This window comes from Onychostoma macrolepis, chromosome 19 (genome assembly GCF_012432095.1).
Source record: "Onychostoma macrolepis isolate SWU-2019 chromosome 19, ASM1243209v1, whole genome shotgun sequence".
NCBI lineage: Eukaryota > Metazoa > Chordata > Actinopteri > Cypriniformes > Cyprinidae > Onychostoma > Onychostoma macrolepis.
This window is the reverse complement of record NC_081173.1, coordinates 27,178,247-27,195,654: the sequence shown is the minus strand read 5'-3', so window position 1 is coordinate 27,195,654 and position 17,408 is coordinate 27,178,247. Positions and strand designations below refer to the sequence as shown.

The 17,408-nt window shown below is 35.8% G+C and overlaps 2 protein-coding genes across 6 annotated transcripts in view; both read left to right on the top strand.

Moving 5' to 3' along the window:
• Window positions 1–385: 385 nt before the first annotated feature.
• Window positions 386–16,395, top strand: gsk3aa (glycogen synthase kinase 3 alpha a). Of its 4 annotated transcripts, XM_058754766.1 has the most exons (11): window positions 392–494; window positions 573–809; window positions 1,908–2,095; window positions 3,266–3,349; window positions 4,458–4,568; window positions 7,273–7,403; window positions 8,433–8,637; window positions 9,239–9,334; window positions 11,050–11,236; window positions 12,676–12,753; window positions 13,977–16,389. In XM_058754766.1, exons 2-11 carry the CDS (start codon window positions 635–637, stop codon window positions 14,027–14,029), a joined length of 1,308 nt encoding a protein of 435 aa, XP_058610749.1. In that variant the 5' UTR covers window positions 392–494; window positions 573–634; the 3' UTR covers window positions 14,030–16,389. The 4 variants fall into 4 exon arrangements, with proteins under 4 accessions (XP_058610747.1, XP_058610748.1, XP_058610749.1 ...); XM_058754764.1 differs by having other exon boundaries at window positions 386–809; window positions 13,989–16,395; XM_058754762.1 differs by having other exon boundaries at window positions 422–809; window positions 13,977–16,390.
• Window positions 16,396–16,588: 193 nt separating this feature from the next.
• LOC131526440 (glutamate receptor ionotropic, kainate 5) overlaps window positions 16,589–17,408 on the top strand; it is a 146,702-nt gene continuing 145,882 nt past the window's right edge. For both annotated transcript variants that reach the window (XM_058754759.1, XM_058754757.1), the window contains exon 1: window positions 16,589–17,016. The gene's annotated coding sequence lies outside the window, so the exon portion shown is untranslated. The remainder of the gene's footprint in view (window positions 17,017–17,408) is intronic.

Sequence of the window (17,408 nt, the reverse complement as noted above, 5' to 3'; positions counted from 1 at the left end):
GGATAGACAGACAGACAGAGAGATATACATACAGAATAAAGCATATTGATATACAGTGTTATTTTATAATCTTTTCTGTTTTGATTCATTATCTTTATCAGACCTGATTAATTATCTTTATGAGTAATAAGGAACAGCTTATTATTTTAAGTTTTTTTATTAATATGAGTTTAATTTGAATTCATTTTAAATGTTTTGTTTGCTAAAAATTATTATTGTTATACACTAATAACTAAGGGTGTTATTTTTATAATCTATTTATCTATTTTATTTTAATTCATTTTAAATGATTTTTTGTTTGTTTTTGTTATTTATTATTATTATTATTAACAACGTACACAAATAACATGATAAAGTTAGAGGCAGACAGTGACTCAGGTGTGTGACACCTGCTCCTGGAGTTCGGAGTCCGGAGTCCGGATCAATAAAGCGCGCCTTCAGTGCACCGAACTGCATTCCCCATGAGGCTGCGCGTATTCTCAGCGCACGAGAGAGTGGGTGAACGCTGAGGGTCGCGGCTGAAAGGTTTGTCATCTTTTCGTTTTTTAACCTAATGTTTCACCCTGCACCAGGCCAAGTCGACGAGGGAACCGCTGATCCTCGCCCCACAGCCTCGGCACACTTTCAGTCAGATATGAGCGGCAGCGGGCGGCCCAGGACGACCTCGTTCGCTGAGCCTCAGGGGGCGTCCGGAGCCGCTGCAGCATCCGCCGGATCCGCCGCTGTCGTGGGGAGCAACGCAGGAAAGCCCGGGGTCTCGCAGGCCTCGGCGGACAGTTCATCTGCTTGCGCAAATTTAAAACTATCTAGTGAGTATATAAGCGAAGTTATCTCAGTTACGAGTGGACATATCGTATGGACATACCGTGTATATAACCGAACAGCACACCGATGTTTTCTTGATATTGACAGTTATGTCATCTTCACGAAACTAGCCTAAGCTAACCAAGGAAAATTTTCACAATTTTGAGTTAAATTATAAACCGAGAAATACTGACCAACTGTGCTGCGTAGACAGCCTTTTGGCACATTAACAAAAATTCCAATGGCGTTACCATGGTACAGTGATTGTAATACCATGGTACTTTTATATAATATGATACTGACTTCCATATGAATGTTTATTGGTATTCATATGGAACATAAAATAATACAATGGTGCTACCAGAGAAAACTGTATTACAATGGTCCCATACCCCAAAATAACACAACTTTACCATGGTAAGATGTCAGAAAACATGGCAGTAACGTTATTCTATAATGGATAGTGGATAATGCTGTCTAAGTAGGCAGCACACTTGGATTTGAGATACTATCATAAACTTAAACTGGTTGACAAGCATGTTTCTCCATGGCTATGTTATTAAAGTGATTGTTTAAATGCTTTACTGGGCAACTTACGGTATTAGGTTGTAGGGCATGTTGAATAGGTGGTAACTACCCTTCCTGACACACCCACTGTCATAATGTCCTGTGTGAAGGACACAAACAGGTCAGGTCCATATTTAGTGAGATATGTGCCATGTTTCATTTAGACTTACACACTGTTTTTTAATAAGTACATTTGCACGAGGCTTTTTATTTTTAAGTTTATGTCCAGTATGCATATCATTCTACAGCTTTTATACTGCTAGAAATTTTGCGGCAACAGTGATGCTTACGGTCGATAAATGACCTTTTTAATCGTAATATGTGAATATATTTCCTTAACATTATGTTTTGAATCAGTATACCCTGTATGGGCCAAATCGGTAGGAATATATTTATTTTAGAGAATAGCATGGCTGAATGAATGTAGTTGCTGCAAGAACATCATCCCTGACCAAAGTTTCCTGGTGCATATTTGTCCGTTTACACCCAGGGAACAATCTGATCTAATCAGATCTAATGTCTCAAATGTGTTGTAGGAGACAGTGGGAAGGTGACCACAGTGGTTGCCACCCCGGGCCAGGGCCCGGATCGCCCGCAGGAGGTGTCTTACACTGATATCAAGGTGATCGGTAATGGCTCCTTTGGCGTGGTGTATCAGGCACGCCTCATTGACAGTCAGGAGTGGGTGGCCATCAAGAAGGTACTTCAGGATAAGCGGTTTAAGGTATGACACACCCTCACACAAGCATATAAATACTTGCTGACTCGCTCTGTTCAATAACACACATTTTTTAAGGGTAATTCCTGTGTTGTAGTTCTCAACTTCCTAATATGCTACTAAATTACAGATGAAATGTAGAGTTTGACTCATAGTCTTTGACATCAACAACAACAAAAAACACCGTAAATCCTAAAACAAAAATTGTTTTAACAAACTATTAAATTAGTTGTAGATTTTATTTTCTATTATGCAAGCATGTTAATTGTAATTAAATTGAAATATTGACTAGCTCACAAACTCAATTTTATTGTGTAAACATCATAATAAGAAAAATCACTTTTTATGCAGTTAACCGCAAGCTAGCAATAGCACTCTTGCATGTGCTGATGTAACTAGCAAAGAGACTACCGGTGTAAACAGTAAGCGACATGGAATAGTTCATTTTTAATAGTTAACGGAACATATTAAAAATGTTATTTGGTAGTTAAAAATAAAGCAGAAAGAAATATAATAATAGATGAAAAACTAAAACTTTAAAAAATATGAAATTTAGTTATGGTAACTATTTGAAATAAATTTGGAAATACTAAAACTGAAAAAAAAAAAAATAAAGCTATATAGAAATATTTATTAAAAAAGAACATACCAAAATAATAAAACTTAAACTAAAATTAAAATGAAAACATAAAAATAAAAGCAAATTCAAAATGTTAATAAATATTATAATAATATATAAATAATACTAACATAATACTGATTGTGACCCACCAGTTGTCGATGTAAAGATTACTTAAAGAAGAAAGTATTATGCAAACTATAAGTGTTTTAAATTCTTTATATGTTATCTGCCAGTCAACAGATGCTTTTCATTCAGAGTGACTGGCCTTACACTAATTGGGAGCAGTCTTGGGTTAAGAGACCTTCTCAGTCTCAATATTCTGAATTGAATATCTCACCCGTATGTTATATGACAACACCAACCTCTATTTCAGCCTTACACCGCTAACCGTTTCTGTGCTGTCCACTACCAAACCTAACACTGTGCCCTTGAACGAGGCACTTAAACCCAGGCTGCTGTAGGGGAATTGCACTGTTGTGACTACTTGCATGTAAATATTGTGACATCTCTTAACCCTGAGAGCTGCTAACAGTCTTTCTTCTGTGTTCATGAAGAACCGAGAACTTCAGATAATGAGAAAACTGGACCACTGCAATATAGTGAGGCTGCGCTATTTCTTCTATTGCAGTGGAGAGAAGGTAAAAGAACTGACATTTGTTGCAAAGCTCTATATTTACACTACTGTTGAAAAGTTTGGGGTCAGTAATATTTTTAGTTATTAATATTTTTCAGCAAGAATGCATAATGCATTAAAATGATTTAAAGTGACAGTAAAGGCATTAATGATTTTAAAGAAAGAATCCTGAAAAAAGAATCCTGGTTGCCACAAAAAATATGAAGCAGCACAACTGTTTTCAATATTAGTAATAATACGAAATATTTCTTGAGCAGCAAATCAGCATATTAGAATGATTGCTGAAGGTGATAGACTGGTGTAATGATGCTGAAAATTCAGCTTTGCATCACAGAAATAAATTACGTTTTGAAATGTATTCAAATGCAGTTACTTTAAACTATAATAATATCTCACAATATTTATTTTATTTTTTTACTGAATTTGATCAAATCAATGCAGACTTGTTGAAGCTAAGAGACTTCTTTCAAAAGCATTAAAAACTTACAGGCCCCAAACTTTTGAATAGTCGTGCATGTCATGAGAATACCTCTTAAATTAGGTTCAGATCGTTGTAGTTAAGATAATGGTGACTCTTTTCATTCTGATAGCCTGTTCTATTGACAAGTACGTGCTTGTTGATTGTATGGGCATAAATAATGAGTTGGACCTACTATAACAGCTTCCACACTTCTGGGAAGTCTTTTGGTTAAAAGTTAAAATATGGATACAAGGGCTTTCCCTTATAGTTTTGGGATGTAGTGTGTTTTTGGCAGGTTCAATTCAATTTGATTCAAGTTTATTTGTGTAGCGCTTTTCACGATATCAATCGTTGCAAAGCAGCTTTACAGAAAATATTAAGTTTCTACATTATATTTAGGAGTAGGTTATTAGTGGTGACTATGGCAGAAATGTACAGTAAGAATCATGCAGTTAGTTACAAATTACACGTAATCAAACAGATGGTGAACACACTTAACTGCAATGATTATATGTTGCGATTAAACTTTGCAATTACGATTAAACATTGCGATTATGCATAAACTGGTAGTTTTATATGTTGTTCCAGGGTTAGCATCATCTGGTTATTGTTTGTCATAATTTACAGAGATTATTGTGTCTTTATTCCACAGAAGGACGAGGTTTACCTCAATCTGGTGCTGGACTATGTGCCCGAGACCGTCTACAGGGTGGCACGGCACTTCAGCAAAGCTAAAACCATTATTCCCATCTTTTATGTGAAGGTAAAGTTGACTGAACAAACTATTCAATTCTTGAAATTTTAACAAGGCAACACAAATCAAAATTTACCATTTTTATTCTCTCTAAATATTTTTGGTTAATGTTTGGCTAATGTTTGTACAGTTAGAGCCATATTAGTTGGCAGAAGAATTAATCCTATCATGATTAATAAATGTAACTGTTTGTCTACTGTTTTATTAGATTTCTTTTATGTCGTCACTGTGGGAAAATCACTGACACACAGCCTCGCAAGACTTATTGCTTTAATAACTTTTCATACTTCTGAGACAACTCTTATTTTTGCTGACATAACCAAAGCCATATGGACAGGAAATAAATTAGATAATAATATTACTGCCTTTGTTTCCCAATCCAGTCAAATTATGATCACCACTTGCGCAATATCGAAATATCTGCATATATGAAATAAGTGTGATACTTATCTTTGTCAACCTGGCAACCATGTGCACGCGCTCTTTCTCCACTGTGGGTGAATGCGCTTGCTTTCTGAAAACATTGGCAGCGCTAAAAAGTTTGTGTTGCTGAATGTCTGTCTGCTCGCGCGCACAACGTGATCTGTTTGAGTGACTGACGTGTGTGCGTGAGATACAGTGAAGACAGCGCATTAGTTTAGAACTCTTCTAATTTTTATTTTTTAAATGTAGAGAGTGTTAATTTGTGCAATGATAACCTACCAGCAATGCAAAGATGATTTTTTTAATATATTAGAATGAGTACATTATTATTTATGGGCTTAAAAACAAGATGCAAACAATCAGAATATTGTACCTGGTGGGGAGTGCACAACATAAACATGAAACATATATGTCATTACCTATAGAGGTCGACTGATAGTGGATTTTACCGATACCGATAGCTAGGTTGGACCACACTGGCCGATACTGATTAATCAACCGATAGTTTTCAAAATGGATACTGAAAGAAAGCTAGTGCTTTACTATTTAAAAAAAAAAAAGCAGTAACAGTACTGAACCATACATTGTAAATGAATAAAAATATTAATATTATTTACTATATTGATCATTAAAGTTATTTCATAGTTTGCTAATGTTAAAAGAAGAAACTTTAAAATTTTTAAAAATGTAGCCTATTACAGTAGTAGCTAATAGTGAATGTTGAAATGAACACTCTAACAAGGAACATAAGGCTATAACATTAAATTACATGCATATGGATATTGTATTTGTACTTGCACACTTTATATGCTTCTATTTTTTTTTAACACTTGATAATGTTTGTTTTTGTGAAAAGTGGGGACATCCCATAGGCGTAATGGTTTTTATACTGTACAAACTGTATGTGCTATTGCCCTACACCAACCCTACACCTAACCCTACCCCTTACAGGAAACTTTGTGCTATTTCAGATCTTCAATGCACTCCATTCTGTGTGATTTATAAGCGTTTTGAAAAGTGGGGACATGGGGTAATGTCCTGAAAAGTCACCTTCTCCTTGTCATACCCTTGTCATTATACAAATTTATGTCCTCATTTGTCACAACAACGCACGCACACACACACACCACTTTGCGTTCAATTCAAGTGGCGGTCTAAAACAATTTATTTAATCACCAAACGGCCATAAGTTTGCTTCAAGAATGAACAATGTGGCATTAAATGAGTTTGAAGTTCTGTGTTTAAAAAAACAGAGCAAGCGGAACGAGAAATCGTGATCTATTACATCTCTCTATATGAAGCATACAGGCTTTATTAGAGCCACAGAAAGACAAACTGAAAAATGCACAATACATGATTTATAGCCTAGGGTGAAGTCATTATGTACATTCACAACGATTTGGGACAAATATAAAGTAATTTAATAGAAGACTATGCCTGGAGTTTCCCGCTCTGTGCAGTGTCACGTGTCAAAATAAACAACACGTGCTGTTAGTGATTTCCGCCTCTAGAGGCCGCTCTCGTACTGTATAGTGCCAGCGGACCCTTCTCAGCCACTCCAGCAATGGTTGCAAACCGGAAAACTATCGGCATGGATTTTTGACGATAACCGATAGTTGCGGCAATCAACTATCGGTGCCGATTAATCGGCAAAACCAATGAATCGGTCGACCTCTAATTACCTATGTTGTACTGTGGTACAGTTATGGAGGCCCTTCATAATGCAGAGGTCAACTGCCTGCTCTGCCTATAGTTAGCAATGGCTCTATAGTATGCAGTGTTTAATAAACAGCTGTTTTACTAAATTCTGCTGAGGTGAAATTCAGCGCAGTTCCGTGTATCATGATACGTATCGTATCGTGGCCTCTGTATCGGGATACGTATTGTATCGTGACTTTGCTGGTGATACACAGCCCTAACATTCAGTTTCACTATGAAACGAGTCACATTGTTAGAATTTGTTTGTTTATTTATTTATATTTTTCAATTTATATTTTAATTATCTTGCCAGAATGGGTTAATATGTGTGTGGGCGAAAATGTAAAATTTTGCATTAGTATTAGTAAATTTTTTTTGTTAATGCTTTGGAAAAGATAAAAAAGAAATAATAAAAAACTAAAAAAAACTAAAAAAATAATTTAAAAAACATTACTGAATAATAATGTATATATTAATGAATAATAATCTAATTACATTATTTAGTCATTAGTAATATAAAAATGCAGGCTGATTAAGATATTGCCTTTTCTTTAATATAAAGATGCTTACTTGTCGTCTTGTTTTCTCTTAGGTGTACATGTATCAGCTTTTCCGCAGTTTGGCCTACATCCATTCCCAGGGCGTGTGTCACAGAGACATCAAACCACAGAACCTCCTGGTGGACCCAGAAACAGCTGTTCTCAAGCTCTGTGACTTTGGCAGGTCAGTGCTGCGTGTGAGAGAGAGCGTGAGCGAGCGAGCGGGTGGATCTGATGGCTTCTCAAATGTGTCCTTCTGCTCGCCAGTGAACATCATGTTCAGTTTTAATGGGTGTTACACTATAATAGTCATTATATTTTGAGAGTGCACCTCTTTGTAAGTGTGGGCTTTAGTTGGTGTCTAGATTTGATGTTTATTGGGGATGCATTAACTCGCCCTGCCTCCGGTCTTTGTAAGTCATATTTGTTTTTGATAGTGCATTGTTAAATATGTTAGCAAATGGAACTGTTCTTGTCCACGGTTCATTGACAAAAGCAATATGAATTCAGATGTTGATGGGGCCGGTCAGATTGTCTCTCTGATGTGATCCTTTGTCCTCCAGGCCAAACTCTGGCTGCTTTTTCTGATGAATTCCCATTAAAAACAGTATTTTTTTTTCAAAGCAGTTTTTATGAGAACCCTTGGATTAAAGGCAGACGTGTTGACCTCTGTAATCCAGACCACATTTGTTTAATTTATTGCAATTTCAAGTATTTAATTTGTGATTGTGTAAGGCACTTGATGGAATTCAGGCCGTTAGGTTTTCTTTTGAGGGTAACACGAACACTGCTTTTTGTCTCTGGAAAAAAGTGGACAATTTGGCAACTTAGAGACTTGAAAATAATTATTTGGTGAGTGGAGAGATGCACATCAGACTGTTTGATCTCTCTGTTTGAAAGTGAAACAGCTGTATTGAATTTAGTTTTCCCTGCAGTTCTGTCATTCAGGCATGTTTTAGTCCATTCGTTTTTACTTGCTTTAATTTTAAAAATTACAACACATTCAATGCCAAAACCACTGCATGAACAAAAGTGGTGAAATACTCTCTTTTGTACTAGGATGGAGAGAGATTTTTATGGTGTTGAGCTTGATTCAGTGTTTGTTTTGTTGTTGAGCTATAAATCTTTCATTTATTTAAAAAAAAAAAAATGTTTTCATATCGACAGTCTGATTTAAAGTTTTTCTCAAAAAATTCAAATCTGTCTCTCTCAGTGCAAAGCAGCTGGTGAGGGGTGAGCCCAACGTCTCTTATATCTGCTCACGATACTATCGCGCCCCTGAGCTCATCTTTGGTGCGACAGACTACACCTCCAACATTGACATCTGGTCAGCTGGATGTGTGCTGGCCGAACTGCTGCTGGGGCAGCCCATCTTCCCTGGAGACAGTGGTGTGGACCAGCTAGTGGAGATCATAAAGGTAAACCTAACCCTTTACTTTTGAGCTGTGCAACACTGTTAGACAAGATGATTTATAATGATTTTTAAAAAATAAAAATATTCAGCAAGGGTGCATTAAATTAATCACAAGTAACAGTAAAGACATTTGTAATGTTACACAAGATTACTATATCAAATGAATGCTGTCCTTTCTAGTTATCAATAAATCCTAAAAATAAATGTATTACAGGTTCCACAAAAATATGAAGCAGCTCAACTGTTTTCAACATTGATGATAAGTGTTTCTTGTGGGGCAAATCAGCATATTAGAGTGATTTTCAGCTTGAAAATTCAGCTTTGCATTACAGGAATAAATTACATTTTAAAATGTATTCAGTTAGAAAAACAGTTATTTTAAATTGTAATAATATTTCACAATATTGCTCTTTTTTTCTGTATTTTTGTTTTAATAAATGCAGCCTTGGTGAGCATTATATACTTCTTTCAAAAACTAAACAAAAAAATCCTTGAATGCTAGTGTTTTCTTTTTTTCCCCTTTTTTTATCAATCATAATGTTTTATTATTATTTTTTTTACTTTAACCCAGCATTCTTCACGGATGTTTCTGTCTGTCTGCTCAGGTACTTGGAACACCCACAAGAGAACAGATCCGTGAAATGAACCCGAACTACACAGAGTTCAAATTCCCACAGATCAAAGCACATCCATGGACCAAGGTAAAATCTCTCACAAATATCTGACTCACATCTTCAGCCAAAGCCATAAGGTATCAGTTTGCAGTGTTACAAAACTGGCTTATAAATATTCTCTCTTGACAATCTGCAAGTTTACTGCTTGTTCTGTCCAAGAGACAGGAAGAAACTATCTGACCGACATGTAATGTAACAATTTGAATATCTTACAAAGGTTTTAGACTTGACAAGTTTACCAAATTCAGCTGTTACAAGTACCTTTTATTTATCGTTTCATTGTCTACAGGGCCCCAGACAAAAAAAAAAAAAATCAATTAAGGAGCCATTGGCTCCTATAAGAAACAACTGACTAATGAACTTAGACACCGATTAGTTATTCTGAAGTCAATGTATTATGTGGCATTGTTTACCTAAGCTTTACACGTTTTCCACAGTTTGAAACACCGAATGAGCGATTACAAGAGACATTTCAATAAGTTTTACTGCAGGCTATCTTTTAAAATAGCTTACCTTTTGATGTTCATACATGTTCATTTCATACTATAATAAAGAAAAGTAAAGAAAAAGATATGACAGGTTCACGTGCCGCAAAAGCGATCACTCATCGCACATTAATGAGCACCAAAACGGTATTTATTGGTTGAATTTCGTTATAAATTTGACAGAATTTTAAAGCTGATGCTTTGTTTAATAAAAAGTAACATAGCACAGAGCTTATTGCGATAAATGGACGGGAAGTGTGCTACAAATAATAACAGAACACAGCATATAGACAAAAGATCTTGATGACAATAAGCCATATTAGTATTGATTATAAACGAGAATTGTTAACGTCCACACAGCTGACAGCTTTACCTGTTGTAGTTTGTTAAAGCTGTGCACGAAATAAACACTGCTTTTCTGCACTTTTATTTCACACGTCTCTGTCATTTTCAATTTCTCTCATGCAACACAACACACTTCATCTCAGTTTATTACATCAACACAGCAATCGCAAAACAAACTACAAACTTCCAAAAAGGGCAAATCATGAGAGTTTGTTTTGCAGGAGCATCTGTAACCTCAACAGCCCAGTTGTTTGGTGTTGTAAGAACAACAGTCTTTATAATTATGACTATGCACACAAAACATGACGAGATTCATCAAAGAAGAAGAGTAGTGCACAAAAAGCGAAAGTGAATGATGCGAGGGACCGTCAAAACACTAAGAAGGATTGTGTCTAAACAATACACATTTACTGCAGTAAACTGACAGCTATCCTCAGTATTCATTTTAAGACCCTGTTTCCACAAAACCCAGCCACAGACACCAATGCTAAATATGAAAAATGTGGTGCCATGATCATAAAACCCAGACAGATGGAGCCCCATTATGAATTTCAACATCTGCTCTGGCCGGACAAATCACTAGAATATTATCAAACCACTGTGGACAGTTTTGAAGAGAATTGTGAGAAGCCGATTCCCTCCTTCAACATCTCTGAACTGGCAGATGTTTTGATAGACAGCATTTACCTGGAGACTATTCAAAAGTTGTATGAATCTATTCTAAGAAGGTTAGAAGTTGTACTAAAGGCAAATGGTGGTAAACACCTTAATAAAGAAACATTGCCTGTTTCCCAGGGGTTCACATTATTTTGTCCAACTCTTGTATGTATATTTTCAGTGAGTATCTAATTTCAGCCAGCTGTCTGTTAACTCTATTGTTGTTTCCTTTTTTCTCATGTCATTCCTCCACAGGTGTTTAAACAAAGAACTCCGCCTGAGGCGATAGCCCTGTGCTCTCGGCTGTTAGAGTACACGCCAGTGACACGACTGTCTCCGCTCCAGGCCTGCGCTCATGCCTTTTTTGATGAGCTGCGCCAACCTGGAACCCGTCTGCCCAGCGGTCGAGAGCTGCCTCCACTCTTCAACTTCACCACCACAGGTGAGTCACAGGAGCATTTCATGCGCATCCTTTGCAACAAACTTCTCACTGATTGCATGCAAAGGTGTCATCCAAGTAACGCATCTCAACAAAACAGATTTCTGTAGGATTAGTGTCAGTTTCAGCCTGATGTTATTCAGACTCCGAACAAGGATCCAGATCAGTATTTAATCCGCCTTTATTGTAAATCCAGCTGTGAGAATCATTAAATAGAGACATGAGAAATCCCTGCCCAGAGCCCCAGACCATTTATTAAAACTAGCCTGTTCAGAGCTGAAGCAGACTTTCATTAAGATATAACCACCCCACTTATGTATTATATCAACACCTTTTTCTCACGTTGACCAGACCTGTCCTGATGGAAGACAGTATAGACAGCAGTCCGTAGAGGTTTATTCAATTATTCATTTACATACGCTGACATTCAAAAGTTTGGGGTCTAATTTTTTTTTTTTTTTTTATGAAATGAAATAAATGCTTTTCACTTATCTAATCCTGAAAAAAGGTATCACTGTTTCTGCAAAAATATTAAGCAGCACAACTGTTGTCAATATTGATACTAATATTAAATGTCTCTTGAGCAGAAAATCAGCATATTAGAATGATTTCTGAAGGATCATGTGACACTGAAGACTGGAGTAATGCTGATGCTAAAAATGTAGTTTATTCAAAATAATAAAAATATTTTTACAGATGTGTAAAACAAGTGTAGCCTTGATGAGACCTCTTTCAAAAACATTAAAAAAACCTACTGACCCCAAACTTTTAAAGTTGAAAAGATAAGTTATCTGTCATTATTTACTCACCATCATGTTTGTGCATGATGACATGTATGATGTTCTTCAATGCAGCTGAATAGTGATTTAAATTTCAAATATCGTATGATTTCAGAAGACTTCAGAGGGAGTCCCTTGGACCACTTTATTATAATTTTATAATACTTTTACATCCTTTTTGAAGCTTGAAAGCTTAATTCTCTATGGAAATTAATTGCACGGCCAGTACAAATCTCTTTTTGTGATCTGCATAAGAAATAAAATTATACAAATATGGAAAGACGTGAGTGTGCGTAAATTATGGCCGATTTTTCATTTATGGATAAACCATTCCTTTCATTCTAAGGGTTGGAGAGAGGGCGGGCAAATGGTCATGTAAAACTAAATTACAGCTACGTTTGATGCAAGAAACCTTGACTAATATAATTGGACTTCAGGGAAGAAAATGAAATACTACAGAAACGATTGAGAGGAGACTAGCACTTTTGCTCAGCCCATCCAAAATATCCTGTTACTTTTCTTTCTTATTTGCAGTTTTTTACCATTCAATCCAGAGATAGTTTGAGTGAAACGTTTCTGTTCTTAAAAGAGCATTTGATATTTTTCTTCTTTGTTTGTTCCACTTAGAGGTCTGTCAACAGAGTGTGTTTCTCTTTATTTCAGAGCTGATGATTCAGCCGCAGCTCAATTCCACTCTCATTCCACCTCATGCCCGCGCACAGACCGTAGCTTCCTCCAACGGTAATGCTGTTATCCTTCTCACTGATGCTCTTCGAGTGGGTGGGGTTAAGACAACATTAAATCAAAACTCACCTTATTAACTTAATGTTAATAAAACCTTCTTGTTCTTTATAGTGCACAATTAATCAGTGCATTTATTCTAATTAGAAAAATGCTTCTTCTCATTCTCTTTCCCAGACAATAACTTTCCCTGCTTCTGAAATTACTTTTCTGATGTAGTAACGTCCTACTTGGGTATTAATTTAACTCCTGTTAAACTACCATTCTTTTAAAGATTTAATTAAAATTATTATTTTTTTTAAGTCTCTTATACTTACCAAGGCTGCATTAATGTAACCCAAAATACATAAAAATATTGTAATATGTGAATATATCATTACAATTTAAAATAACTTTTTTTCTATTTGAATGCGTTTTAAAATGAAATTTATTCTGTGATGCAAAGCTGAATTTTCAGCATCATTACTGCAGTCTTCAGTGTCACATGATCCTTCAGAAATCATTCTAATATGCTGATTTGCTGCTCAAGAAATATTTTATTGTTATAAATGTGTGGTGCATAATATTTTTGTGGAACCATGATAAAAAATTTTTTCCAGGATTCTCTGATGAAAAAGATCAGCATTTATTTGAAAAATAAATATTTTTAACAATGTCTTTACTGTCACTTTTGATCAATTTAATGAATCCTTGCTGAAAACAAGTATTAAATATATATAAATAAAATCTTATAAATGTATATATCTTACTGACCCCAAACGTTTGAACATTAGTGTATATAATATTTTGGTAACACTTTACAATACGGTTCATTAGTTAACAACATTAGTAAACATGAACTAAGAATGAACAATACTTCTACAGCATTTATTAATCTTAATTAATGTTAATTTCAGCATTTACTAATGCATTATTAAAATCACGAGTTGTGTTTGTTAACATTAGTTAATGCACTGTGAACTAACATGAACAAACAATGAACAACTGTATTTTCATTAACTAACATTAACAAAGATCAATAAATAGTGTAATACATGCATTGTTCATCGTTTGTTCATGTTAGTTAATACATTAACTAAGTTAACAAATGGCACCTTATTGTAAAGTGTTACCAACATTTTATGTGCTTTGGTGTTTGCTGATCACACTGACATATATCATTTTTCAATGTCCTTTTTTTTTTTTTTTTTTTTTTTTTTTTTGTCCCCTTTATTCTCTGCCAGATGGCTCTGAAGGTTCTGTACAGCCCGGATCTACTCTGACCAACAGCACCTGAGGCTGTCTCTCAAAAAAATCAAGCTTACCACAGCATCTGAGCCACCACCGCGCACATCTCTCCCTCTCACAAACACACACACAGTCTTACACACTCTTTACCTCATACACGGCTTCTCCTCCCTATAGCTCTAATTCACACATTTACCGCCTGATTCAGATGTCACACGTTGCAGAATTACCAGCTACTGCACGGCGGTCTGGGAAACCCAATGTTTGCTGACTGTTGAACAAACTTGCAGTCTACGGAGAAACATACTGGACACACACATACACACCCCGACACACTGCCATGCACATGCAACAAACGACAACAAAAAGTTATACTGCTAATATTTGCTTCAGATACTAGAGGTAGTCAATCTTGAGAGCGCTCCAAAAGGCTGCGTACGCCCGTAGTAAAGCTCACGCACAACCATAACGCAACACCATGCGTGTTTTGGAGGTCAAATATGATTGGTTCAGTGGCTAGGGGCAGGTCCTCTGTCTTGATTTGAATCTTAATTTATAATTAAGTTATCGGTGGATGTTTTCCCTTGATTTGTTTAGGAGTAACACATCGTCCCTCTCAATGTCCCTATAAAAAAAAAAAATGTAAAATACATTTCGCAGGGAACAAGCAGTCACGGTAAATGATGTATCTTGTTGTAAATGTCAAGGAAAAGAGGCGAGACTAAATGTGGTGGTTTTATACAGTTATTTTATTGTATTTAAAAAAAAAAAAAAATGAGAATAATATCTTGCTTTTACCTTCTAGCAAATATATTTATTATTTTAAAATGGTGAATCGAATGGACTTTTGAGAAAGCATCTGCAGTCGTTTCCCTGTGAAGCAAATGAAAAGCTAGTTGAGAAAAGGTTTAACGCTGTCCTGTCGTTGACCATTAAGAAGGGAAAGAAAGAGGTATGCAAGACAATAGCCTATAAATATTGTTGTACTGAACTGAAGTGACTTTATATTCCTGGGCATTTAATTATCATTAACGGTTAATGATGCTCTGGGTTTAGGCCTAATTTATGCTTGTGAGATTACAAAGTCTTCATCCGTTCCGTTCAAAGTCATTTTTAGGTGATGTCAGGTTTGAAGACTGAACCATGCTTCATAATTCTTTTAGTACGTTTTCTTTCTGTTTTAGCATTTCGGTCCATGCCATTTTTACGGTAAATTAAGCTACTCCTAAGGACTTTGTGGTAGAACAGTTCTAGAATATGTTTGTGAATCCGCACACGAGTTGAAAATCATAATGCCAAATGGTCTCAGTTAAACGCATCGATCCACAAACTGTCCAAAAAATGACTGATATCATTTGATTTCTTGAGAACATATCTGTTAGCCTCTCAATAAACCCTGGAGGGCCCTTCTTCCAACTTTCTGTGACGCTCATGCTATTCTCCTGTTCTTTTTCATCAGTCTTTTTATGTTGTTCGGTGGGTGTGGTTTGACCAGGTTTGCTCCACCCACCTGTTTGTAAATATACTTCAGTTTTTAAGCCCTGTGTAAGATGTAAATACCGACACTGTACCACTTTTGTGTTTTCATCTATGTCTTTCTCTCCCTTCATCTCTCTTGGGCTGTCTTCTCTTAGCTCTGAAGAGCTCGACGTCCGTTTTGTTTGTCATTTACAGTATTTATTGTTTTGCACTGTAATGTTGAGGCTGAAAGTTTCACTTTTTTTGTGAAATGGTAACCCTTGTCAGCGTACTGTATGTCAGTTCATAAGCTCAGTGCTCGATTTGTGAGAAAGCGATTTGTTGTTTTTTTGAGTAAAACTTGAGGTGCGTGTCCAACAGGGTCATGCTTTGTTCTTGACTTGGCAATTTGAGCACATTTTTGCAAAGGTGCACTGGAAGCCATGCTCACATGGTCTGTTTTTCATGAAAAGGACGGTCTCTGAAGTGAATCGGCTGCTTTGTGGAGGTTTTGCCAATCTGGCTTGAAGCCTCAAAGACAGTGGAATGTGTTTATTCTTTAATCTGACATCTGTGAATCAAGCCCACGGCATCATGTATGTGTACTCTTAGAAAAATGTGAATTTTTAATATATATATTTAAATGTGTATGTGGCTTTGAAGTTTATTTTGCTCTCCTTGAAGGCTTGTTAAATGAATTGAGACCAGCCTGGAAGTCTCTTCCCCTTCATTGCTCCTATAATCCTGCCCTCCTCCCCCCGTCTCTGCCTTAAGCCTGCCATAAAAACGTTAGTATGTTATTACCTTTTTTTTTTTTTTTTTGTTAATTGTTGGAACTTTCTGCCTCAACGTTCTGGCCCAGGGGAATCATGTCCTGAGACAAAGAGAGAGACGAATGGAGAGAGCTTGTCAGAATAAATTGAACTCATTTAATAAAGTGACGAAACTGAGTTTTCAGAGGCAGTGCTGGTGTGTGTGTGTGTGTGCTGAAAGTGAATTTTAACATGCCTTACCTGTTAACATGAGCTCAATTTACCATCAATTTGAATACGTTTATGGTGCGGCCAAAAGTGAGACCACACTGAAAATCTGTGATGCAAAATCTGTGTTTTAGAAAAAGTTTGTATATTTTAGTCTGACTTTTCACTCAGTTATAGAGTTTAATATTATTTATATAATTTGCATAATTGCAAATAGTATTTTTGTAATAAAAACAAATTGTATTAAAATAGAAAAATGCAAAACAAGCATTTTACTATTGGTCCTGAACCAATAAATTGAAATAACGTATTTACTAACGGAAACAAATTGTATTAATATAATTAAATGCGAAACAGAAACATTTAATAGTATTCTTGAACGTATGAACCCTGCTGAATGTATATGCTTGTATATTATGTATACTATGTATATGTCTGTGAAATATGCATTTGGTACAATATTTTTTACATTTGTTTTTCATTTGAAAAAGGCTGTTTGTCATTTAGCAGATGTTTTCTTGCCCAAAGCAACCTCTAATACAGGACAGTCTGAAAGTGACCTGGAGTGAAGGGACATTCTCAAGAGAATTAAAAAACAGTGAGTACAGTATTATTTTACATCACATTTTCCACGTGCGATTTCTTCCAACTCGTTGTGTATTGTTACAGCAGACGAGGCCATTGCATCCTAGAAAGCTCTAGGTTTCTAAAGCTAGTGTCACTGAAACCTGTCATCATTTATTTACTGTCATGTCGATCCAAACCTGTATGATTTTCTTTCTTGAGGAACACAAAAGGATATTTGAAGAGGCTTTCCCAGACAATACAAGGAAACCAGGACATTTAAACCTAACAAAAAAGACCAAAAGGTGCCATAAAAGTATTACATACAGTTGTGTGCTATATTTTTTTTTTTTTAAGTGATAACGCTTTCTACAAGGAACAGAAATTATAATATAATCAACCTAATATCATTTCTACATTTCTTCT